The following is a 26,195-nucleotide window of genomic DNA, read 5'->3' as shown; positions in this document are numbered from 1 at the left end:
ATTCTACTACTGGATACATATCTAAAGAAAACAAAACACGTGGGGTGCCTGAGTGGCTCGATTGATTAAGTATCTGCATCAGCTCAGGGCATGATCTCACAGTCCTAGGATTGAGTCCCACATCCGGTCCCTGTCTCTCCATTTCCCTCTGTCCCTGTCTGCTGTCTCTCTCTAATAAATAAACAAAATCCTTAAAAAAAGAAAATAAAACACTAATTTAAAAAGATATATGCACCCCTATGTTTACTGTAGCATTATTTACAATAGCCACAGTATGGAAGCAACCTCAGTTGCATCGATAAAGGCATGGATAAAGATGTGTTTATTCTCTCTGTCTATCGACACACATGCACACACGCACGCACATATACCATGGGATATTAACCATAAAAAGGAATGAGCTTGCCATAGGCGACAACATACGGAACTAGAAGGTGTTATGCTAAGTGAAATAAGTCCAACTGAGAAAGACAAATACCACATGACTTCACCCATATGTGGAATCCAAAAGACAAAAGAAACAAACAAAGCAGAAACATATACATATTAAATAGAGAAAAAAACTGGTAGATGCCAAAGGGGAGGGGTGGGCAGATGGGCAAAATGGGCGGAGGGCGGGGGAGGCACAGCATTCTAGTTATGGAATGAGTAAGTCAGGGGAGGGAAGGCACAGTATAGGAAGAGTCAATGACATTGTGACAGGGTCATATGGGGACAGATGGCGTCCAGACTTGTGGTGAACACAAGGTATGGAGATGTGCAATCATTATGTTGCATGCCTAAAACTCATGTAACATTGCGTATGTCGACTACACTTCAGTAAAAAGAATGTTAAAAAATAAAAGAGGTGATGGATTTTAAAGAGTGAGCCATGGTTAGAAGTGACAATGAGGAGCAGTAATGACTCTTCATGCTTCATCCTTCATACCTATCAAATACCTACCCGTCTTACCACACCTTCCACAATACCACCGTCTACTTCCCTCTCACATTCTTTTTTTTTTTTTTTTAAGATTTTATTTATTTGTTTGACAGAGAGAGAGAGAAAGAGAGAGAGAGAGGGAGAGAGAGAATGAATGAGCCGGGTGAGCACCAGAGGGAGAGGGAGAAGCACACTTTCGTTGAGCAGGGAGCACGACACAGGGCTTGATCTCAGGACCCCAAGATCATGACCTGAGCCCCTCAACCAACTGAGCCATGCAGGTGCCCTACTCACATTCTTCATTACAGACAAAAATAGAAGCTGTAAGTGAAGAATCCGTTACACACCTAAAAATTACTTGCATCCAGATTTACCTCAATTTGAGTTCTAGTAAATTTCTGATACAACCACATGTCTTCAACTGCTTGGCCTTACTTTTCTTTTTTAGGGGGTGAACACTTCCCATGTCTGCTCTCTCTCCAAAGACACTATATTTATGGGTCACTGTTTATATAGCTGACTTCCATCTTCTGGACAGGGGATGCAATCAGGATTCTAGGGACCGATCTAGATGGAAAGTTGGGGAGAAAGAAGGCAGCTGGCCAAGCGCCGATCCTCACAGCAGAGGGTGAGCCGTGGGGCTGCAGTGAGAATAGGCCTCATTTCTCACAAGAGCTCACTGCGGCGGGGCACTCTACAAAGAGTTTGTGCCTACGACCTTGCTTTGGCCACAACAGTTCCGTGAGTTGAATGAATGACAAAGCAGTTAGAAGGGTTAGTTTTTCAGGGTCACATAATCACTAAATAGAAGAATTGACTCTGACTCCTCCTGGGTTTTAATGACTTTACTGCAGACGGCATAACCTGTCTCTTCCCTTTAAGGCATCTCTATCCCCAACATCCACACAGAACACAAATTTGCCTTCCTATGGGACCCTAAGCTTACCTTTATCGCAGTGTTTATCTCGCTCAATTGTAACTATCTGTTTACTTTTCTGTATTGCTTATTAGACTCAAAGTATCATAAGGATAATGTCTGTGTCAGTACAAAACACAGTGTTTGAAACAAACATATCTGGAAATACACAGAATTGCTGCATAAAAGAAGTCATTCATTTTAACTGTCTCCTCCATCTGACTATAAGTTTATTGAGTACAGGGACTAAAATTTTAAATTCTGGAATTTCTGTGCCTAACACCAAGCCTTGCACTTCAAAGATGTTTAATAAATAACTGTGGGATGGACGCTTGACCACGTGTCAACTGCAAATATAATCAGAGCACGTGAAGAGTGCTTATCTATTATTTTGACTTACTATTACCTGCTGGGGATACAACAGCAATGGTCTGTGCAGTTATTCATAATCTCATGAAGCAAGCTAACAAAACCAATTAACAACGAATTACTGATTGTCAGAAGTGCTGTGAAGTGAAAAACACTAGTCTAAGACAGAGAGCCAAGGGAACTCACTTTAAATAAGGTGAAACAGGGAATATTTCTGGAAACAATTTTAAAAGTTTAAAAATTCAGAATAAGGCCAGTCATGGAAAGAAGTCGGTAGGGAAAAGTGCTCTAGGTAGAAGAAACAGCATGTTGAGGTCCTGAGTTTGGGGTGGGGGACAGGAGGAGGAGAGAAACTAGCATTTTGAGAAAACAAAAATAATACCAGTTCAGCAAAGTTTGGTAATGAGGAATAATGAATCTCTAAAGCTAACATGTGATGTTTTCCTTGCTATAACCAGAGAGTGGTTTTGATAGTAAGTTATCATCACTATTATCTCATATTGTTCTCTGAACTCCAATGTATATAGAGCTTAGTAATAATTTCACACGGTACTTCCCAGGACCATAGGAAAGAAAACATGTGCTAGACTGAATAAAATTAAACCAGGGATGGAACATGACCAAGAAGCAAACGTTTTTGCTCCTGAACTCAATGACGGACCTAATAAAAAAGTTTTAATAAGAAATTGTAGAGATGATGAATAGAGTTCTTTCCCTAGTTCCCGAGTTCCTTTTATGCTGTTATATGCCCGGTGCTACAGGAAGCGCTACAGGAATCAAAATATCTGGTGACAAAAACAAGAAAGACAGCTTCTCTGCCGTTGCAGGATTCAGAGCTGGAAGAGTATGTTGCTGCTTCCCATTAAGCCTGGAATTAACCTTTCTCACAGAAGAAAAATGATCTGTCTTTGCAACTTAAAAAAACTCATTTATTTTTGAAAAATAAAAACAACATATTTAAGCTGTACAACATGTCTATATGTCTTTATGTGGATACATTGTGAAATGATTGCCACAACGAAGTTGTACACACATCTTTCTCTTCCCATAGTTGTTTGTTTGTTTGGTTTTTGGGTGGTGAGAAAACTTGCAAATTTCGGGCATAGAATATGTTATTAACTACAGTCATCATGTTGTACTGTACATCATGCTGGTACATCACGCTGTAGATTTCCAGAACTTACTCATCTTATAGCTGAAAGTCTGTACCCTGTGATCATTATGTCTTCTTTTCCCCAGCCCCTCCTCCCAGCCTCCGGTAACCACCAATCCACTCTGCTACTATGAGTTCAACTTTTTTTTGGATTCCACATGTAAGTGAGATCCTATGATACTCGTCTGTCTTTGGCTCATTTCACTTAGCATAATGTCCTCCAAGTTCATTCACGGTGTCACAAATGGCAGGATAGCCCTCTTTTCTTAAGGCTGAAGTCACGTTACATGGTGTGTATACCTATCACATTTTCTTTGTATATTCACCTGTTGATGGACATTTCGACTGTCTTCCAAACTTGGGTACTATGCATAATGTTCCTTAGCAAATTTTGAAGGGTGTGTTTAACACATGCAACTGTGCCTCTTAAACTTGTATGGCCCCTGGGCTCAAAGCGAGCCCCTGCATCATTGACAGCACATGTCAAATTGTTTGTTTTGGTTTCCCAGGAATTCACAGTTATGGAATATCATTTTCATCTGCTGGAAATACTGCTGAAAAGTGAAGAAATAGCTGTCAATGGCAATAACTTTAACAACAGGACTGATGTATACTATTAAGAGTTCCTGAGGCCACAAGAGACATAGGCAAAATTGGAAAGCTGGCCTTTTGTAACGTAATTTTTTTTCCTAGATGGAACTATATTTCAGATTTAGGTAGTTACAAATTTCTAGAGATATGATCTTTTTTAAAGATATGATCATATTTAAGTTTAAAAACTATTTTGCGATAATTAGAAATTAAAGACCTTTAAAAATAGAATATCACTCCAATTAAAAACATACAACTGGAGAAAAAGTAGTTTTCAGGAATAAAGCATAATTACATCTTAAATAAATAATAATGCCAACAGCCTATAAGAAATAAAATTAACCCCAAGAATATACTTTCACTTTTCACTGCTTGACAAAGAAACATGTATCACAGATTGTTAATTCCATACTTGCTAACACTTAAAATTATTTGAAATTCCAAAAACCTGTATTGCAAATTGTATTTCCAACTGATTATCTTTTCCTTGACTAGAAAGTAAGTGAGATTTTTAAAACAACCTTTAACACACTACGGGAGGAAAAAACACCCAAACAACAAACATCTATATTCCAATTTGCCACACAGAACTAGTAATGCACATACTACAAAGGGAAACTACCAAAATAGTACCTCATTTCTTTTACAGATTTATGTGTCAGCCAAAATAACATGCCAATACCAATTATCTAAAGTTAATAACTTTTTTTTAATGTTTATTTATTTATTTGACAGAGAGACACACAGCAAGAGAGGCAACACAAGCAGAGGGCGTGGGAGAGGAAAAAGCAGGCTCCCCACCCAACAGAGAGCCTGATGCAGGGCTCGACCCCAGGACCCTGGGATCATGATTCTAGTCGAAAAGCAGATACTTAATGACTGAGCTATAACTTTTAATCATTAGAGAGTCTCTTAGGTTCTTATTCACATATATTTTTTTCTTTTTTTTAAAGATTTTATTTATTTGACAGAGAGAGAGATCACAAGTAGGCAGAGAGGCAGGCAGAGAGAGAGGGGGAAGCAGGCTCCCTGCTGAGCAGAGAGCCCAATGCAGAGCTCAATCCCAGGACGCTGTGACCATGACCTGAGCAGAGGTTTAACCCACTGAGCCCCCCAGGAGCCCCTTCTTTTTAAATTTAAATTCAACTAGTCAACATACAGTACACCATTAGTTTTTAGGGTAATGTTCAGTGATTTATCAGTTGCGTGAAACACCCAGTGCTCATCACATCACATGCCCTCCTTCATGCCCATCACCCAGTTACCCCAGCCCTTGACTCTTCCCCACTCCAGCAACCAGTCTGTTTCCTGGAGTCCAGGGTCTCTCACAGTTTGTCTCCCTCTTTGATTTCTTCCCACGCGGTTTCCCCACCCTTCCCCTGTGGTCCTCCGCACTATCTCTTATGTTCCACGTATTAGTATTCACATATATTCTTATCTCAGATTCAGTTCTTTTTTTTTTTTTTTTAAGATTTTATTTGTTTATTTGACGACAGAAATCACAAGTAGGCAGAGAGGCAGGCAGCGGGGGTGGGGAAGCAGGCTTCCCGCTGAGCAGAGAGCCCGATGCGGGGCTTGATCCCAGGACTCTGGGATCATGACCTGAGCTGAAGGCAGAGGCTTTAACCCACTGAGCCACCCAGGTGCCCCTCTCAGATTCAGTTCTAAGAAGATCCTCTATTTACTAGGTCACAATGTATTAGAAATATAAAAGAAGAAAAGCGTGGGGGTTGGTTCTTATTTATTTATTTATTTATTTATTTATTTATTGGATTTTATTTATTTGAGAGAGCACACCAGTGAGCAGGGGAGGGGGCAAGGAGCAGAAGGAGAGGGAGGAGCAGACTCCCTGCTGAGCGCAGGTCAGGACCTGAGCAGAAACCAAGAGTCCCTGCTCAACCCGCTAAGCTCCCCAGGCATCCAGTTAAGGAGCCAGTTCTCAAAGAGAAATACTGACATTGAAAAGAAACAAATTCTGCTTCAGGTAAGACAGAGGTAGAACTACTTTCTGCTAGTTTTCCTACTAAGTGCAAATGCAAATGCAAATCCTAGACATGATTTAAGAAGAAAGAAGGGGCCTGTAAACGGGGGAAAGTAGGAAGCAGACCAACTTGGGACTGTAGGGCCTTACCAAGGACTTCATATAGCCCATCAGTGGAAGAAGCGGGCAGCGGGTCCAGGTCAACAACCCCCAAAACCAGCCGCAGCTGAAGCTTGCTCTTTGTGCCCCTGGACGGGACAAGGAGAAGCCAGGCCTACAGACGGCAGGTGAGTGCAGGGCTGGGACTTGCCCGCTGCGACCTGTACCCCCAGAACTCCTGCTGCAGTGGTGGGCTTGCACCCCTCGCCTCCGTTCCCCTGCAGGGTCCAGATGCCATAAGGCACCCAGCGCTCCCCAAGAACAGTCCTAAGGCCACTCGCACTGGGGAGTCCATGGGAACCACAGCAGGGGCCAGTGCAGCGCCCACTACTGCTGCAGTCAGGGGGACCCTGCCGCAGCCGGGTGTCCACCTCCGTCCGTCAGCACAGACACAGTGTCCACCTCCATACTCCTCAATAGGACAGCACCCAGCTTTCAACAGAAAACCACTTATTCCAAGAACCAGGAAGATCTCAAACTGAGTGAAAAACCAGATGCCAACACCAAGATGACAGAGAGGTTAGGATGATCTGACAAAGACTGTAAAGCGGCCTTGCTAATGGTGCTCAATGAGAAATTATGAACATGTGCACAAATGGAAAAATACAAAGTCTCAAAAAGTAGAAGATATCAAGAATCAATATAAAGAAGAATCAACTCAAAATTTTAGAATTGAAAAAAGGAATAACTGAAATAAAAAACTCAGTAAATTTATTAGGAGACTCAACAAACATGTCAGTTCTCCCCACACCATGTAGATATAAAGGTAGAAGGCAATTTATAAAAATCTCATCAATATTTTTTACAGATAAGGAATGCTAAATATTACATATAAAGACAAAGGAATTAGAATACCTAAAAGAATTCTAAAAAAGAATCAAGTGGGAGGAATCAGTCTATATGATTTGGAGACTGACCTTATAGGTACACAATCACAGTTCCATAACTACACTTGAGATGGCGACACAATCACAATTCCATACCTACACACGATATGGTGGCACAATCACAATTCTGTAACTACACTCGATACAATTCCATAACTACATATGATACAATTCTATAACTACACTCGATACAATTCCATAACTACACACGATACCGCGCCACAATCACAATTCCATAACTAGACATGATATGGCAGTACAATCATAATTCTGTAACTACATATTATATGGCTACACAATCACAATCAAAATTAAGGTATTGGTGGACACAACAATATACAGATAAACAGAAAAGAAAACCCAGAAATAGACCCACATGAATATGCTCAACTGAATTTTGAAGATGGGGTCCTAAGTCTTATTTTTTATACAGAAATTAACTCACAATGAATCATGGACTATAAAACCATGAAATATAAAAATATAAACTTTTAGAAAAAAAAAACAGGAGAAAATGTTCTAGATCTAGGGTTAAGCAAAGAGTTCTTAGACTTGACACCAAAGCACAATGTATAAAAAGAAAAACGGACAAACCAGACTTTATAAAAATAGTCAGTGTTGCTCCAGGAAAGACCCAGTGAAGAAGATGAAAAGAGAAGATCCAGAGTAGATGTCTGTCAAAGTATCTAGAATGTATATAGTCCTCTCACACTCAACAGTGAAAAAGCATGTAATCTGATTAGAAAACATACAAAAGACACTAACAAAAATGTCATTAAAGAGGTTAAGCAGATAGCAAATATATGCATGAAAAAATATGGTACATCACTAGCCATTAGGGAAATGAAAATTAAAAATACAGTGAGATATTACTACACACCCATAAAAGTGGTTAAAATAAAAAAACACTAACACCATCAATGCTGGTGAGAATGTGGAAAACTGGGATCTGACAGTGTTAGTGGGCACAGTCACTGTGAAACCCAGTCTGGCAATTTCTTAACACAGTAACGTGCAACCACCATGATCCAGCAGTTGTACTTCCAGTCATTTATACAAAGAAATAAAAATTTATAATCACACAAAAACCTATACATGAATGTTTATAGCAGCTTTATTCATAGTAACCCAAACAGGAAATCAGCCAGATGCCCTTCAATGAAGGAACGGCTAAGCACACTTTGGTGCATCTGTATCACGGAAAACACACAGCAATAAAACAAGATGAACTACTGACGCACACGACAACCTGGATGAATTCCAGAGTATTGTGCCGAGTGAAAAAAGTCAATTCCAAAACATTACATACAGTATGATGGCATTTATATAACACCCTCGAAATGAAAAAACTATAGAAATCAGGACAGATTAGTGATTTCCAGGGGTAGGAGTGGGAGGGAAGTGGGTGTCACTATGAAAGGGCAGTGCGAGGAATCTTGGCGATGACGCAGGTGTTCTGTATCTTGACTGTGAAGAGGGCATGGTTCGGGTTGTGAGACTGAACTATAATTTTTCAAGATTCTATCACTGGGGGAAACTGAGTAAAGGGTACTATGGGATCTCTATTTTTTTACAACTGCTTGTGAATCTACAATTATCTTAAAATAAAGACTTTAATTTAAAAAAGAGAAATTTCAGCTAACAGTGAAAGAGAAAATCTTTAACAGATAAATGCACCAAACTTACTGTCAGGCCACTATCTTGAACTAAATAAAGCTTAACAGCTCAAGGGAAAAACAGCAAGAAAACAAAGAATATTTGATGCTTATAATCATCATCCTAGGGTGTAAAGGAAAACTCAAACAATATTTATTATAATCTGTATAAAAGATCACAGAAATGTACACTGTAATTTAGAATGACTTATATGAAAAATATAAAAATATAAGCTTTAAGTATTCCCTTTCTGACAATGCTCTCCACATACCGCCCATACCTGACCTTGGACTCCTACAGACCCTACCCACTCAGTCACAACCCTGCTTCTGCGCTCATGTTCTCCCCAGGTCAGTAAAACAACTTTCTAACTTGTTCTCTCTGCCACCAATTGCTTTCATTTCACCCTCCAACCCTTTGCTGTGATGAGCTAAAATATAAATCTGATTATGACACTCTGATTTTCCTCCTTCAACAGCATCTCCCAAGTACTAAGGATAGGGTTTAATTTCTTTAGCTTGGCAAAGAAGTTATGTTATGAAATATTTCCAACCAACTCTATAATTTCATCTCCTGATACTTTTTCACATTTTCCTGTATAAATGACATAAAATTTTTGTCTTGTATTTTACAACATTAAACTTTTTCACATATTGTCCTCTTTGTGTTAAACATGCTTACCCCTCAGGACCCTGGAAACTCCTGGTCATCCAATAAGACTTTATTCTTCCTGGAGTTCTTCTCTCATCCTGCAGCGTGTGAGTATGTTCCCACAGAACTGTTGGAGGCCACAATAAGGCTTGAGACGAGGACCAAACCAGGCCCTGACTTGTGTCTCCCTTAAGTCCAAATGCCTTAATAAAGGGTTACGGACAGGAAAGGTTGAGTAGCACTGAGAAAGGGTCTGTGCTATGTGTCGTGCGCTCGCCTACGTGACTTCCCACATGCTCTCCCTATAGAAGGGAACAATGTGGTTAGGGTCATATTCTTAGTTGGTCCTTGTTGTTCCTGTACCTCCCATAATCCACTCCCTGGTTGATTGTAACTTCTTAGTATCAATAGTAGCTAATGGCATTAGCCGTGACTACCTGGCATCACGAGATTTGTTTGTAGTTAATGTAAACTTGTTATAGAAACTTGCGGTCATCTGACTAGGTACTGATGTATTACTCCTCCTATTGTGATCTGCCTTATAAATGCTTGTAAGATGTGGAATAAAATCGGTACTGTTGGACATCCTCCTCAGTGCTCCTCCTGCCCCCATCTCTTTGTCTCTTAATTTCTTTTCACCATCCTCTTACCCTCATGTTCCTGATCGATTTGTCACGCTGGCCGTGACACAGAACCACATAGGAGACTGTCACAGTATTTAATACACAGCGTTGCCAACCTTTATTACTTCACTAGTAGCAATTTCAGGGCAAGAATCATGCATTTTATTTTTTATCTTTAGTATATGAATCTTTAAGTCTCCCAGCAAACATGATTTTGAGTTTGGTGAGGAAATGGCTATCCCCTAGAACATTGTTAAATGGTCAAAGATTACTTGTAAATATCCTAAATTCCTTTAATTTTCTATTAACATATTATGCATAATACACCCAGGGATATTTACACATACTGACATCTGACCTAATTTGAATCATTGTATATTTTTTAGCTTATGATATATATTCAAGTGATAAATGTGATAAGTATGACTTATTGCTTAAAGTATAATTTCTTCTTATTTATTAAAGGGTACAAATTTTCTGCTTCATGGGAAACTTCAAACTCCATCATTTTCACAAACAGATAATGCAGATACCCCATTATTTCATGATCAACAGGTATTCATTCCATGATTCTTTAGGTAATTTCCTTCTGCCTTTAGGGTATTTTTTTTTTTTTTATCATAGATTTTAGTGAGTCTTCCCAAGTCCTTGCCCCTCACTTATTACCTGGTAGTCTTTCTTCTCTTTACTTGGGGAATTTTCTGCATTCTGTCCTTTTCTCTCTTATTCTGCTGGTTAGTTACACAGAAATTTTTTCTGATCATCATCTGAACTTTTAAGTCTATATGCTTACTTTAGTATTTTAAAACTATCTGAAGGCTGAGTTGGGTTCAAGATAAAACCCTAGCAAGATCCTGAACCACCTTCTCCCATGGACACAAATTTACAACTACATATGGAATAACTCCCTCTGAAAGGGACCTGAAAATGGAATGAATGGAGCCTCCACAACAAAAGATAAAAGGACAACATCAGTAAGGGAAAGAGGCAGAAATACAAATTTGCTAGGGGAAAAATGGCACCCCAGTTGCTGTGAGTCATAATCAGAAGGGATATAAAAGGTATGGAATATTTCCCTGAGGAGTAAGAGCTTCCAGCTTCATACCAGGTGCCTCAAACCTTAGATTCTGCACAGGAGAGATGAGCCCCGAAATACCAGTCTTCGAAAATCAACAGGGATTATGTTCAGGAAAACTATAAAACTGTAGGGAAGAGAAAACTCACTCTAAAAGGCTTTTGCAAGGACTCAAACACCAATCTGAACTGCGCACAGACAACAGGTAAGAGTGACCCATTTATGAACCTTTACGTGTCTGCCAGAGGGTTGGGAAACAGTAGGGACTCTCCCCTGGGACTGAGACAATGGCAGAAGGCCATTTTTGTTATCTCAGTTGACCTTACTAACTCCAGCACCAGGGAGCAGCCTTTTGGAATTTCCCTCTAATCTGCTGCTAGCAACAGTGGGTGTGTCCCCAGGAGTCATGCCCACAGTGTGTGCATGGTCAGGAATGTGTCACAGCTGGGGTCAGAGGCTATCCTAGCCTGCTGAAACATGGCAACAGTCTCAGATGCTTCCTGCAGCCAGACTGAGCTTCAGCCCTGCCTACGAGCGTGCACAGCCATGGTCTCACCACAGTAAGAGTGCACACAGGCCACACAGGAGATAGTTCCTGAGTGTCTTGCTCTGCTGACGAGGGAGACTGTGCTTCTCGGCCTCATAGGACATCTTTTACACGAGGCCACCCCTTCAAGACTGGGAGAGGTTGCTGCCTTATATAAATATGTAGAAACAAACATAAAGCATTAGGAAAAATGAGGACAAAGATGAATGTGTTCCAAAAGAAAGAACAAGATAATAGCTTAGAAAAAGCTAATGAAATGGTAATAAGAAATCTACCTGATAAAGAGTTCAAAGTAATGGTTATAAAGATGTTCACCACACTTGGAAGAAGAATGGATAAACATCATGTAGCAAACAGAAGTTGTAACTGAACTGAAAACTCTGCCAGAAGGGCTCGACAGCAGCCTGAATGAAGCTGAACAAATCAATGAGCCAGAAGACAAAGCAGTGGAACCCACACAGACTGAGCAGTAAAATTAAACAGGGATTAAGAACGGTGAAGACAGGGGTGCCTGGGTGGCTCAGATGGTTAAGCGTCTGCCTTCGGCTCAGGTCATGATTTCCAGGTCCTGGGATCAAGCCCCATGTGGGCTCCCAGCTCTGCAGGGAGTCTGCTTCTCCCTCCCCCTCTGCCTCTCCCCCTGCTTGTGCTCCCTCTGTCTGTCTCTGTATCTCTCGCCAATGAATAAATAAAATCATTATAAAAATAATAACAGTGAAGACACTGTAAGGGACCTTTGGGACAAGAGCAGGCAGAACAACATTCATATTATAGAGAGCCTAGAAGATGACAACATATAGAAAGAGCCAGAAAAAATATCTGAGAAATAATGGCTGGAACCTTCCTCAACCTGGGGAAGGAATCAGACACCCAGACCCAGGAAGCCCAGAGAGTTCCAAATAAGATGAACACAAAGAAATCCATATGAGACATATTATAATTAAAATGGTAAAAGTTAAATATAAAGAGAGAATCCTAAAAGCAGCAAGGAAAAACAATTTGTTATATACAAGGGAAACTCCACAAACTCTCAGGAGATCTTCCAGCAGAAACGTGACAGGCCAGAAGAGAGTGGCATGACATAAACTGAAGGTGCTATACAGACAAACAAACAAAACAACACATTTCAATTGAAAATTCTCTACAGAGCCAAGTTACCACTCAGACTTGAAGGACAGATTTAGAGTAAAAGGAGTTCATCACCACTAAACTAGCCTTATAAGAAATGTTAGAGAAATTTCTTTAAGCTGAAAAAAAAATGGCACTAATTAATAAGGAAACACAGAAAAGTAAAAACCTCATTGGAAAAGGTAAATATATAACAATGGTAGTAGATCAATCACTTATAAAGCCAGCATGAAGGTTAAAAGACAAAAGTAGTAAAATTAATTAAAAGTACAATAAATAGTTAAGGGAAACATGAGATAAAAAGATGTAAAATAGGTCATTGAAAATATAAAACATAGGGGGGTTATAAAAAGATAAAGCTTTGGAATGTGTTTAAAATTTAGTTGCTATCAACTAAAAAAGGATGCTATTTACATAGGATATTTTATACGCATCTCACAGTAATCACAAGGAAATAACTTATAGTAAATACCAAAAGAAAAAAAAAAAGGAATCTAAACATAACACTACAGAAAGCCACACCACAAAAGACAAGAGAAGAAAGGAACAAAGAGAAACAACAGAAATAGCCATAAAACAATTAACAAAATTGCAATAAGTGCACATTTATCAATAATTATTTTAAATGTAAATGGCCTAAATTCACCAATCAAAAGAGTAACTGAATGGATTTAAAAAACCAAGACTTATCTGTATGTTGCCTACGAGAGACTAGCTTGAGAAATAAGCACACATGGACCTGAAAAGTAAAGGAATGGAAAAAGATATTTCATGTAAATGAAAATGAAAAGAAAGCTGGAGTAGTTATTATACTCATTATCGGACAAAATACACTTTAAAACAAAGACTGTAACTTGAGGCAAAGAGGGCACTGTATAATGATAAAGGGGTTAATCCACCAAAAAATATAACATTTACAAATATACATGTACCCAGGATAGAAGTACCAAAATATATAAAGCGAACATTAACAGACTTAAAGAGAGAAATTGAAAACAATATCCTAATAGTAGGAAACTTCAATATCCATGTTTCATTAATGGATAGATCTTTCAGACAAAATAATCAACAAGGAAACATCAGCCTTCAAAAACACATTAGATGAGATGGACTTAATATTTACAGAACATTCCATCCAAAAGCAGCAAAATACACATTCTTTTCAAGTGTACATAAAACATTCTCTAGGATAGATCACATGTTGGACTACAAAACAATCTCAATAAATTCAAGAAGATTAAAAACATATCAATCAAATATCTTTTCCAAACATAATTGTATAAAACTAGAAGTTAATTATGAGAAGACAAATGGGAAAACTACAGGTATGTGGAAATTAAAGAGCATGTTACTGAGCAACTACTGGGTAATAGAAGAAATTTAAAAAAAAAACCTAGGGAGAAATAAAAACAGAAATATAACATGCCAAAATCTATATACAGCAAAAGCTATTCTAAGAGGGAAGTTCATAGCAAGACAGATCTTCCTCAAAATACAAAAAAAAAAAGGTGAAACAATCTAACTTTATATCTAAAGGAACTAGAAAAAGAACAACAAAGTCCCAAAGTAGTAGAAGGAGGAAAATAGGTTCAGAGTGGAAAGAAATGCATGGAGACTAAAAGGATAGTAGAAAAGATCAATGAAACTACTAAGAGCTGGTTCTTTGAAAAGATAAACAAAATCAGCAAACTCCAGCTAGGACTAGACTAACCAAGAAGAGAAGAGAGAGAGAGAACCCAAATAAATACAATTAGAAATGAAAGAGGAGAAATTACAACTGACATTACAGATATACAAAGGATCATACCAGATTATTAGGAGCAATTATACTTCAATAAACTGGAAAATCTGGAAGAAACAGATAATTTCCTATGAACATACAATCTTCCAAGACTGAATCATAATGAAATAAAAAATTAGAACTGACAAATTATTAGTAAGGAGAATGAATCAATAATCAAAAATCTCCCTCCAAAACAAAAGTCCAGGACCAAAAGACGTCACCGGCATACTCTACCAAATATTCAAAGAAGATTTATTATGTATACTTCTCAAACTCTTCCAAAAAAATTGAAGAGGAATGAAAGCCCAAACAATTCTACAAGGCCAGCATTGCCCTGATATGAGAACCAGAAAAAGACATCACAAAAAAGGAAAACTACAGGCCAAAATCCTTGATGAACACAGATGGAAGAATCATCAACGTATTTTAGAAAACCAAATCCAACAATACATTAAAAGGATTATACGCCAGGATCAAACGGGATGTATTCCTGGGATGTAAGGATGGTTCAACACCCGCAATCAGTTAAACAGAGTCACCACATTAACAAAATGAAAGATAAAAATTATATGATCATGTCAATACATGCAGAAAAAGCATTTGACAAAATTCAACATTTATGATAAAAACTCAAAGTGGGTAGAGAGGGAAAGTACCTAAACATAATAAAAGCCACACACGATAATCCCACTGCTAATATCATAATGGTGATCCTCTAAGAACAGGAGCAAGATGTGGATGCTCACTCTTGGCACTAGTATCCAACAGAGTCCTGGAAGTCCCAGCCAAGGCACTTAGGCAAGGAAAAAACAAGGCATTCGAATCACAAAGATAGAAACAATATTGTCACTATTATCAGATGACATGATACTATATACAGAAAACCCTAAAGAATCTACCAAAAAAAAAACTGTTAGAATAAATAAATTCAGTAAAGTTGCAGGTTACAAAATCAATATACAGAAATCCACTGCATTTCTCTACACTAATAATGATGCGTCAGAAGGATAAATCAAGAAAACAATCCCATTTACAACTGCATCAAAAAGAGTAAGATATCTGGCAATAAATGTAACCAAGGGCATAAAGCCCTCTACACTGAAAGCTATAAGACACTGGTGAAAGAAACTGAAGACACAAATAAATGTAAAGGTATTCTATGATCACAGATTAGAAGAATTAGAAGAATCCCATACTACATAGAGCATGGAGAATGTCCACACCACATCAAGCAATCTATAGATTCAAAGCAATCCCTATCAAAACACCAACGGCATACTTTGCAGAACAGAATCGTTCTAAAATTTGTATGGGATCACAAAAGATGTGAAATAGTCAAAACAATATTGAGAAAGAACAGAGCTGGAGGTATCACACCCCCTGATATCGCACTATACTACAAACCTATAGTAATCAAAACGGTATGTTACTGGTATAAAAAGAGACACACAGATAATGGAACCGGATTGAGAAACCAGAAATACACCTACACATATACAGATAATTAATGTATGACAAAGAAGCCAAGAACACACAATGGAGAAAGGACAGTCTCTTTGATTAATGGTGCTGAGGAAACGGAAGAACTTCAAAACAAAAAAAACTGCAAAAGAATGGAATTAGACTACTGTCTTACACCATACACACAAACTAACTTAAAATGGATTAAATGCTTGAATGTAAGACCTGAAGCCGTAAAACTCCTAGAAGAAAACACAGGCAGTAAGCTCCTTCATGTCAGTCACAGCTACTGGTTTTTTGAAAGCAAAGGGAACAAAAGCAAAGGGAACAACTACAACAAAAAGAAAAAATCGACAAATGGAACCACATCCAACAAATGCTTCCGCACAGCAAAGGAAACCGTCAGCAAAGTGAAAAGGCAGCCTGCTGAATTGCACACCATATAGCTGACTCTCAAACCGTATATCCAATAAGGGGTTAACATCTAAAATATGTAAAGAATTCATGCAACTCAAGAACAAAAAAATGAACAACTTGGTTAAAAATGGGCGGAGGATCTGAAAGAAATTTTTCCAAAGACACACAGATGGTCGACAGGCATCTGAATAGGATGCTCGGCACCACTAATCACTAGAGCAATTCAAGTCAGAACCCCTGTAAGAAATCACCTCACGGCAAGAATGGCTGCTATCGAGGAGAAATCAGAGCCATTGGGGAGGATACGGAGAAGGGGGAACTCTTACCCACTACCGCTGACATTGCAAATTGGTGCAAACACTATGGAAACTCACATGTAGATTCCGCAATAAACGAAGAATAGAACTACATTATGACCCAGCTCTTCCGTTTCCAGATATTTATCTGAATAACGTAAAAACAGTAATTTAAAAAATATATGCATTCTTATGTTCACTGCAGCAGTAATTAAAATAGTCAACATATTGAGTGCCTATCAGTAGACAAATGAATAAAAAAGATATATTGATACATTGGAATACTACTCAGCCATAAAATGTAATGAAATCCTGCCAATGGTGACAACATGCATGAAACCTCAGAGTATTATGTTAAGTGAAATGAACCAAAAGGAGAAAAACAAATGCCACATGATTTCACTCATATCTGAAATCGAAAAACACAAATTGAAGAAACAAAATTAAAACAAACTTAAAACTATCTGAAGCTCCTTTTGCACACTTCTTAAAATCTAGGGGCATCTGGGTGGCTCAGTTAAACAACTGACTTCGGCCCAGGTCACGATCCCAGGGTCCTAGGATCGAGCCCCACATCGGGCTCCCTGCTCCACTGCTTCTCCCTCTCCCTCTGCTGCTTCCCCTGCTTGTGCTTTCCTGTTCTGTCAATTAAATAAGTAAAATCTTAAAAAAAAAAAAATTGAAAAACAAAATTATAACAAACTTAAAAAAAACTACCTGAGACTCCTTTTGCATACTTCTTAAAATGTATTTCAATTTTTTCCTTATGAAATCACATTAAATCATATTGCCATTTCTGAAGTTTAATAATAGAATAAACAATTTTTTTTCCTGACACAATGCTTAATCGGTGGTACTCAGCCAGTTATGCTCATTCAGTACATAAATGCCTGTTCAGTTACTGACCAAAGACAGTTCTAAAATTGAAAATTAAAAAAATGTAGGAAATAGTTCATTTCTTTACGTGATGTCTAAAGATCATTTGGTCTACACAACAGCATATTGGAGAACTCTGGGAAGACGTGATCCAGTGAACTAATGTTGTAAAACAAAACAAAAGGGATGCTGTGGAGGCAAGAGCAAGAAAGGGAAGTCCCAGAATGCCAGTTACACATTAGGCCTAAAGATAACCAGTGCATACCGGGCAGTGTCTACTGAAGGTAGTGGTGAAGGTAGAGGTCTTGGGAGTAAAACAAAGGGGACTCCCTTCTATAGATACTAAATGAGAGAATAGAAAACTTGAGAATATAATAAAAACATATAAGAAAAATACTGGCAAATAGGAAGGCCAAGCAGTAGCAAATAACCAGAAAATTACAATGTGTGTAATTTTAAGCAATTGATGGCAATAAGTAGAGAAGCTGATGTTGTGAACGTTTTCCTTTGAAAACTACAGGGGACACAGCACTGTTAATGTCAAAACATAACTCACTAAGAGTGGAAGGAGAACGTTTCTGCTTGTAAGAAAAATGGTTTTTTAAAGAAAAACAGTGTGACCATAATGTAAGTGGACAGCATAACCTTAGATGATGTAAAACATAAATGGATAGATATTGGCAAGGTCAAAAAGGCCATGATGATAGACATATTCTGAAATTAGGAAGTGCACAAATAATTTGGCTCCCTTTTAAAAAGAAAAACTATTAGCTTTAAAAAGAAATTTTAAAGTATCTTTACACAGCACTGTAGGGTAACAGAAATATAAAACATAAATTATATTGGAAAATGTTCTGCTTCTTAGAATTTTAAACCAAAATTTGTCTTCTTTCTACATTAGAATTTTGTTTTTTTAAAGAGAAAAGTGTTTGATGATGAGAGAAGACAGGAAGGTACTTTGTGCTATTTTACAAAGTAGCTCAATTGTTAGAAAACACACAATTGACAAATATTAATTCTTATTCAACAAAATAAACTAAGGAAGAAGCACTACTGGTCAGTGTGATAAATATTTTCCACATGTTTTCAACTATTCCTAACACTACCTTTTTGCTTTACATAATAATCCCTTGAAATGGATGCTATTAATTCTAATCATAACTGAGAAACCGAGGCTCAAAGAGATTAAATTGCTCTAACTCATGGAATGGGGACTTAAACCTAGATTTCTGACTCCAGAGCCCATGACTGATTCAGCATATGACTACGTGTCTTTACTGAACACCTGTCATGTGCCTTTTATATGCCCCCAGAGATAAGAGGTAGGAGAAAAACAGGAAGACACAAATACAAAACACAAGCTTCATTAAGTAACTTCAACTATACCAGACAATATAAGAGTTAATCTAAAGAGAAATACAATGCCAGAAAAAGTTACAGGTAAACAATTCTGTATTCCCCAAACAGGATTTGCAACACATGCCCAATGATGTAGTTTATACACTCTAGGGATGTGCTATTGATGTACTGACGAAATACAGACAAGGTAGCGAAAACATTATTAACAATCTGTCTAAAAAACAAAATTAATTATTCAAAGAAATCTGGAAAAATGGTGAGCAGTGACTGGATGGTTCATACTTCCACTTTATTAGGCTTTCAGCTTAGAAAGCTTTTTTTTTTTATGGTAGTCACAATAGTCTTTGCAACCTATTTCCACCATTATTTACATTTTCACCCATTTTCTGATTGGATGAATGAGCATAGCTATCTAGAAAAGTTATATAAAAGTGCATAGTAAATTAAAATCAAATTACATTCCGGGGCACCCGGGTGGCTCAGTGGGTTAAGCCTCTGCCTTCGGCTCAGGGCATGATCCCGGTCTGGGATCGAGTCCCGCACCGGGCTCTCTGCTCAGCAGGGAGCCTGCTTCCCTTCCTCTCTCTCTGCCTGCCTCTCTGCCTGCTTGTGATCTCTGTCTGTCAAATAAATAAATAAAAATCTTAAAAAAAAATCAAATTACATTCCATTAGAGACTAAACACTAATTAGTCATCTTTTACTTTACAGTGAAAGGATACAGAAAACAAGGAAGACAGCACATTTTTCAGCCATCCTGTGGCAGTGCGACAAGAAGTTCTGTGACAAGAAAGACTGCTATGGCCCCCACAGTGGAATGAGCACACCACCACCTTTGTGCTTTAGGCAGAGACACAGTAAGAAAATTCATGAAGGCACACAAATCTCGATCAGTGTTTTACAGTTAAAGCAATGTCATGACTTAGGTTCATAAAATGCTACAAAGTAGAGAAACTATTAACTTAAAATGACTGAATTTCTACACTTCTGAAGAAAATACACTTACTTTTTTCTCCGGTTTGATTCCACAAAATATTTACGTGCTCGAATTCGACATATTTTTTGTTGCTGCAGTAATATCTGACGCTCTTCTTCTAGATTTTTCTCCAGATGCATTTTCATATCTCTAATGATAGCACAAAGTTAAGGACAACAGCTTTTACCTCAGGGGATGAGTGTCAGCGCCACCTGATAAATATGACTATGGCCTCATACTAAGGATGCGATGATTTTTTGTGGAACAACTAATCGGTGTACACAGCAGTGTTAGTATGTGACCAGCAAATGTTCTGTGGAAACAAAAAAGCTGATTCGGTATTAGAACTGAAATATATCTCACTTTCCCTGGGGAAAAAAAAAATTGTTCTTTTGGACATCATGAGCTCCGATAAGGAGACTGCATATATATCTTCTCATTCATTAGGAACCTCACGAAACCTGCTAAATGCAAATCTGATTGGATTTCTCATTCATTGTTGTTTTCTTAAAGCTCCCTGTCACACTCACGATAAACTCCAAAGCTCCTGACCTAGTATATAAAGCATTATAATCTGGTCTGTATTTTCAACTTCAATTCTCAGCACTTCCCTGCATGAATCCTATGGCCCCACACACAAAGATACTAACAGAACCAGTCACAGCACATCATGCCATCATCTCCCAGCACAAGCATGGCCAACTCCACCCGTGGTTCAGGGCCACCTGGAGCAGTTCCCCTCCTCTTTTCTAGGAGAAAACCCTCACTGGACGACCCGACACCTTCATGAGTACATCCTATGAGTACATGTCTCCTCCATATTTCTGTAATTCCAATGCCTGACACGGTGCTTAAAATACAATAATGGCTTAATAAAATGTCACTGAACAATTTCCTTGCAGAAAATTTGCAGTAGATACACAGGACAAAAGATATATGCATTCTTTTACAGCTTTTGGTGACTTATAGACAAAAATAGGTTTCTAAAAGGGTTATACAAACTTAGGTCATTAAAAATGCATATATGTTTCAAAACCTCATAAGCATAGGATAGTACTTTTTTTTCCTAGAAAGACCGTGTAGAAAACCATGTTTTATTATACATGTATTAGCACAATAGACTACTTTCCATGTATGATTACTAATTTTTATTTTCCTCTTTGGTGAGTTGTTAGCTCACAGTCATTGGCCATTCATCTATTGAGAACTTGATTTTTTTAAAAAATGAATTTTAATAAATTCAATAGATAGTGTAGATATTAATCCTGTTATAGTATTAAATATTTTTCCCAGATCATTATAGTTATACAATTTCTCCTTCCACTAAAGTTTTAAACTAATCAATCACCATTGAAACACTTGTCCCTTAAAATTTCTCTCCTTTCAAAAGGTAAACTTACTATACCTTTGGACACATGAAAAATATGAAATTCTATTTTCTGTCAGTATTCTTTTACAATTTCATATTTACATTTTATTAGAATTTTGGAATGTGTACCGACTGTGACTCAAAGTAGAGATAGTGAATTTAGACTACTCTTTTTTCTGAATACGGAGACAGGAGATACTAGAATAAAGTTAAAAGGGTTCTTATGATCAAAGGGTTTGACTGTTAGTTTAGTTCATTTTAAGGATAGCCAAGACCTGAGTGTGTTTTTAGGCTGGAGGGAGAGAATGCCATTATAAGTTCAAAGTAAATTATAAGGCGGGACAATTTATAATCTGGGGGTACAGAGGAAGGGGAAAAAAGGATAATAAGACACAGGGGAACAGACTCATCTTCTATAGTAAAAGTGATAGCCCATCAGTGAGCTTAGAAAAAAAGATGGGGTTGGGGGCAGGGAGTGGTGGTTGGTAGTATGTGGATTTGTGTTGTTTGTGAAGAGGGACCTGAGAGCCTTCCTGGTGTCCGTTGTCTCATGATGTACTAAGACAGTCTACTGAGAGCTGCGGGAAATGATAAAGATCTGGCATGGGCATTAAGAGGCACAGCAGAGATCCCTATTCCTGTTCAGAGAAAGCTTGGAAACCATGCATCTGAGTGAAGCCAGTCTGTATTGTTTCATGGTTTTTCTCTGACAGCATTTTTATTACTCGAGTGAAGGAGCAGAGAAGTAGGACTCTGTAGTTTTTGGGTGGTTGAGGCAGAGGAACAGGGGTGCAAAGGACCAAGGATGTGGGTGGGAGAACATGTGCAGGTCATCAAAAATAGGGAACAAACCAGGTAGAGAAGGGGCAGGCAAGGTGTGCACTCAAATAAAATGAAGGGGAGAAGAGGAGACATTTATGAGAAAAAAGAGGCCCAGTATGAAGGGAACATGAGAGATCTTTCACATTTTGTTAAAGAAAAATTTATTCTATTTCTATTCTAGATCGAAATGAAATTTAGTTAATTTTAATTGGATGAACTTGATAGGGTTTTGTTCTTTCATAGTCTTTACAGTCAGGGGATTCTGACTCAAGAAAGAAAACATCTTCAACAGAAAGCCGGATGGTCTCTGAAAATTGGATTCATATTCAGAAATTACATGTAGAAATTTTACCAAGGCACTTGCTTATTTCATGACTAAAGTTTTTTCATTTTTTCTCCCCCCATTTAGTTATTTGTGCAATAAATCTGAGCTCCTACTCTGTAACAGGCATACAGCGGAAAACATCACAGACACTAAGAACATTCAAATACTTCCAAAAGGTACTTAAGTGTTTTTCCAATTAGTAATATGATATTCTTGATTTAGTGTCATAGCCCTTACAATGTTCAAAAAGAATTCCTCTATCCCAATTTAAACTTCCATAGATATATTTTACGTATAAACTGGCAGATAGATATGCAGGTACATTTGTACGTGTATTATATACACAAACACGTATTAGCAGAACTTGCTGGATTTCATTAACGCCTCTCGGGCGTCTACTGAAATAGCCGTTTACAACTTGCTTACTTTTAACCACAGATGTAGCATTTAGGTATATTTGTAGTAATGTATTTCTTTACAAGAAACCATGATTACAATTCTGGAATTAATGTTGGGTTTTGTTCCTTTGAGATGCTACTAATTCTATTCACAAATATTTTCTCTGATGTTGAGCCAGTGTTCTTACGACATAAATTTAAAAAATGAAGTCTATGACCTTTTCATTCCTGACCCTGTCAATGAGCCATCGACCCTGCTTCCCTCCTTTCCAGTTGGGACTAAATCAGGGTCGGCGTAGTGTGCATGAGAATACAGTGTCAGGGGAACAAGATCAAATCCAAACGCAAGGATCCCATTTACTTCAGAACACACGTCTGAGCGCGCAGCTTTGGGGACCAGCATGGGCCGGCAGGAATGATGATGGCTTGGCGAGAGGCCAGCCGCAGCTCCGACCACACCTGCCGTCCTCACTGTCACGGGGTCCGCACCCCAGAACCCAGCGCAGCGCCGGCCCGAGTCCGCACCCGCTGTCAGAGGCCCTGCTCGGTCGCAGTGAAAGCGCGGCCTCTCAGAACCGGGGGTCGAGCGCGGGGGCGGGGTTGGGGGGGAAGGGGGATTGGTTAAGGGCACCCGCAGAGCCGAGACAGAAGTCCCCGCACTCTGCGGCGGGAGCGAGCGCGGAGTCACCGCCTTCACCGCCAGTCCCGGCCCCGGGCAGCACCCACGCGACTTGTCACCGTCCTAGCGTCCTCAGAAGGCGGACACACGCTCGCATGTTGCGCACCCCGAACTCTTTCCTGCTGAGCTCTCTGCGGCGCAGCCGTGGCGGCTCCCACCGGGCTGCAGCTGGCGCTGGGGAGGGCGGCCCCCGCACAGCCGGACACCCACGCCGCGAACCCACCGCTCTGCGAAAGAACCCGGCTGTGCTAGCTTAACCTGCTAACTGGGACTCTCGAAGGACAGGGAGACGCTGCACTTGGGGGATTCTTCCCTCCCCGTGGCACGCCGAAGGGGGGTGCACAGAACACGGCAGCGCCCCGACGTTCCAGGACATCTAGCTGCGACGCCCGGCGCGGGGCAGGACACCCTAGTCGGGATGGAGGGACGGGACTCACGGACCCGGGCGGCGGGGTGGGGGGCGCGCACGGACCCGGACGGGATGGGTAGGGGGGCACCGGGCTGGACGGACCCCGACGGCGGAGCGGGGGCCCGGCGCGCACAGAGCCGGACGGCCGTGTTGGGGGTGCGGGCGCACAGACGCGGCCGGGACAGGGGCTGGGACCCGCGCGCGCGGGCCCGGACGGCGGCGGGGAGGGGGAGGGGGCGGGGGCGCAGGGGGCTGACTGAGCCGGCCGGCGGAGGAACGGCGAACCCCACCGCCCGTCCTGCCCCACGTCCGGGCCCCCAGGGGGCGAGGGTCCGCCGCCCAGGCCAGCACCCCGGCCACCACCCCCGGGAAGGATACAGGTCGGCGGCAGGCCGGCAGCTCCCGCGGCCCAAGCGGGGGCTGAGGGGGGCTCCGTCGCGGGCGTCCGACGACTCGGGGCCCCGTCCAGCGACCACGCTCCGGGCCCCAGGCCTCCAGGCCAGCATCCTTCACCTCAGCGTCGCCTCCCTCATGGCAGCCCCGGCGTCCTTCGCTTCCCCCCTCCACTCCGTCCCTCAGGCCTCGCGTCACGGGCGCGGAGGGGTTGGCCGCGCCAGTCCCGGTTTCCGTGCAGCAGCGGTGGTGGCTGCGGCGGCTGCGGCGGCGACCTTGCCCGGCACTGGCGGAGGGGGCGGCAGCAACCCCGCGGACGCCGCCGCCATCTTGGCAACCAACGGACGCCGCGTCCTTGGCGACGGAAACCCGGGCGCGGGGCGGGGCGGGGCGGGGCCAAGCGCAGGGCGGCCAATAGGCGGCGTGGGCGGGGCCCGGCCTCGCGGGAACGAGTCTGCGCAGCAGCCCCGAGCTGCGTGGCGTGAGAGTCCCCGGCTCAGTCCTCACTCCCTGGTGCCGAGGGTGTTGTGCGGGTGTCGAGCGGTGGGAGGGTTGCCGCGGGGTCGTTCAGGGTAGGAGGGTAGGGATTGTCGGTGGGACCACCGAAGCTTGTGGGGTTCGAGCTGGGGGTCTTGGGGGGCGTCCGGATCCCCAGACACCGCCCCTCCCTCCGCTTGATGGGCGACTTCCCTCGCTCTGCGTCCGCGCACCGGCCCCTCCGCGGTCTCTCTCTTGCCTTGTCCCTGCCCCCACTCGCGACGGGTCCTGCCGCGGCTGCAGGATTCGGACACGGCCCGTCGTCGCGTCGGCGGCCTGGAAGGAGTCGGTATTTAAGTCGGAGATCCCCGGGGGGGTGCGCCCACGCACAGCGCAGAGCTCCGCGGCAGCGGGAAGGGCGCAAACCCGGTGACTTCCGAGCCGTCCGCGTAATGGCTTTGCAAGCGAAACTCTGAAAAAAGGCTGAAAACTGTGGTTGGAGCTCAATAGGAAATTACATATAAATCCCGACTGTGTTTCAGCCAGGTGTGTGTGTGGGGGTGGGGGGAGACTCCCGGATTGGAAGCAGAACGCACAAACCCAATAAAAATCGCTCGCCCAGCATTAAAATGTCTCTGCCTTTGTGAACTAATTTCATTTTTAGAGGTCAATAAACTTTCCCGTTGAAACTATTTAAGACCGATTTTGCAAAGTTGGATGCAGTGACCCAGATTGAAATGTCATCTGGTGACAGAGATTTTAAAGTACCACAACATACCCAGTTTTGATTGAACGCACAAAGCACATACTCAGGACAATGCCAAGAATATAGAATATATAATTTTGGCAAAGAAAGGCTAAATGTGTATACACAGACCATTAGCTATCTTGGCAAATTTTAGACCGGCCTAGCCATGGCGTTGACCTTGATTCTGTTCCTACTGTTCTCTAGGGCGTCTTTCAATCAGAGTAAGAGAAGCCGGCACTGCCAAGTGCATGCAAAAGTGAGAAGACCGGATTTGCTGGTGAGAGTAGTTAGGCATCGAGCTTTCACTGTCTTATTAGCTGGGCATTTTGTAATTACTAAGCACTTTCTTGCTTTGTTGCATGGACTGTTAGCATTAAGAAGCATGTCTTGGTTTCTCAAATGCCTAGAAATGTTCATTCATATTAATTATTCTTCATTCAAATGTTGCTTTGCAATGGTGACCAAGAAAAAGATAAATTTTAAACACAGTGTTGTTAGCTTTTTAAAATCACAGTATGTTTTCTTTTAAACCTTTCAATTATTTCTTCAAAATATTAATCAAGTTTCCACATTTATTTAAGTTGTATAGTCCTAGATTTTAAAAAAAGAGGGCTTAAGATTAGATATTTGGACAATAGATAATTTGAGGCATTTGTAAACTTTATCTCTTGATAGGAAAGTCAAGTATGATTCAAGCAATAAAAAAAGAATGTTATGCTAAATCTCTATATTTTGTCAGAAGAGACATCT

General features: G+C 40.8%; 1 protein-coding gene across 1 annotated transcript in view; it reads right to left on the bottom strand.

Moving 5' to 3' along the window:
• Positions 1–24,496, bottom strand: part of CEP126 (centrosomal protein 126) — an 89,721-nt gene extending 65,225 nt beyond the window's left edge. Inside the window, 2 exon segments of the mRNA XM_032844082.1 lie at positions 19,856–19,975; positions 24,206–24,496. Coding sequence (XP_032699973.1) covers positions 19,856–19,975; positions 24,206–24,333 — 248 coding nt within the window. The 5' untranslated portion in view covers positions 24,334–24,496.
• Positions 24,497–26,195: the final 1,699 nt, after the last annotated feature.

The sequence above is a fragment of the Lontra canadensis genome, unplaced genomic scaffold (assembly GCF_010015895.1).
Source record: "Lontra canadensis isolate GAN:19392208 unplaced genomic scaffold, GSC_riverotter_1.0 scaffold147, whole genome shotgun sequence".
NCBI classification, from domain to species: domain Eukaryota; kingdom Metazoa; phylum Chordata; class Mammalia; order Carnivora; family Mustelidae; genus Lontra; species Lontra canadensis.
This window is presented reverse-complemented; position numbering and strand designations above follow the sequence as displayed.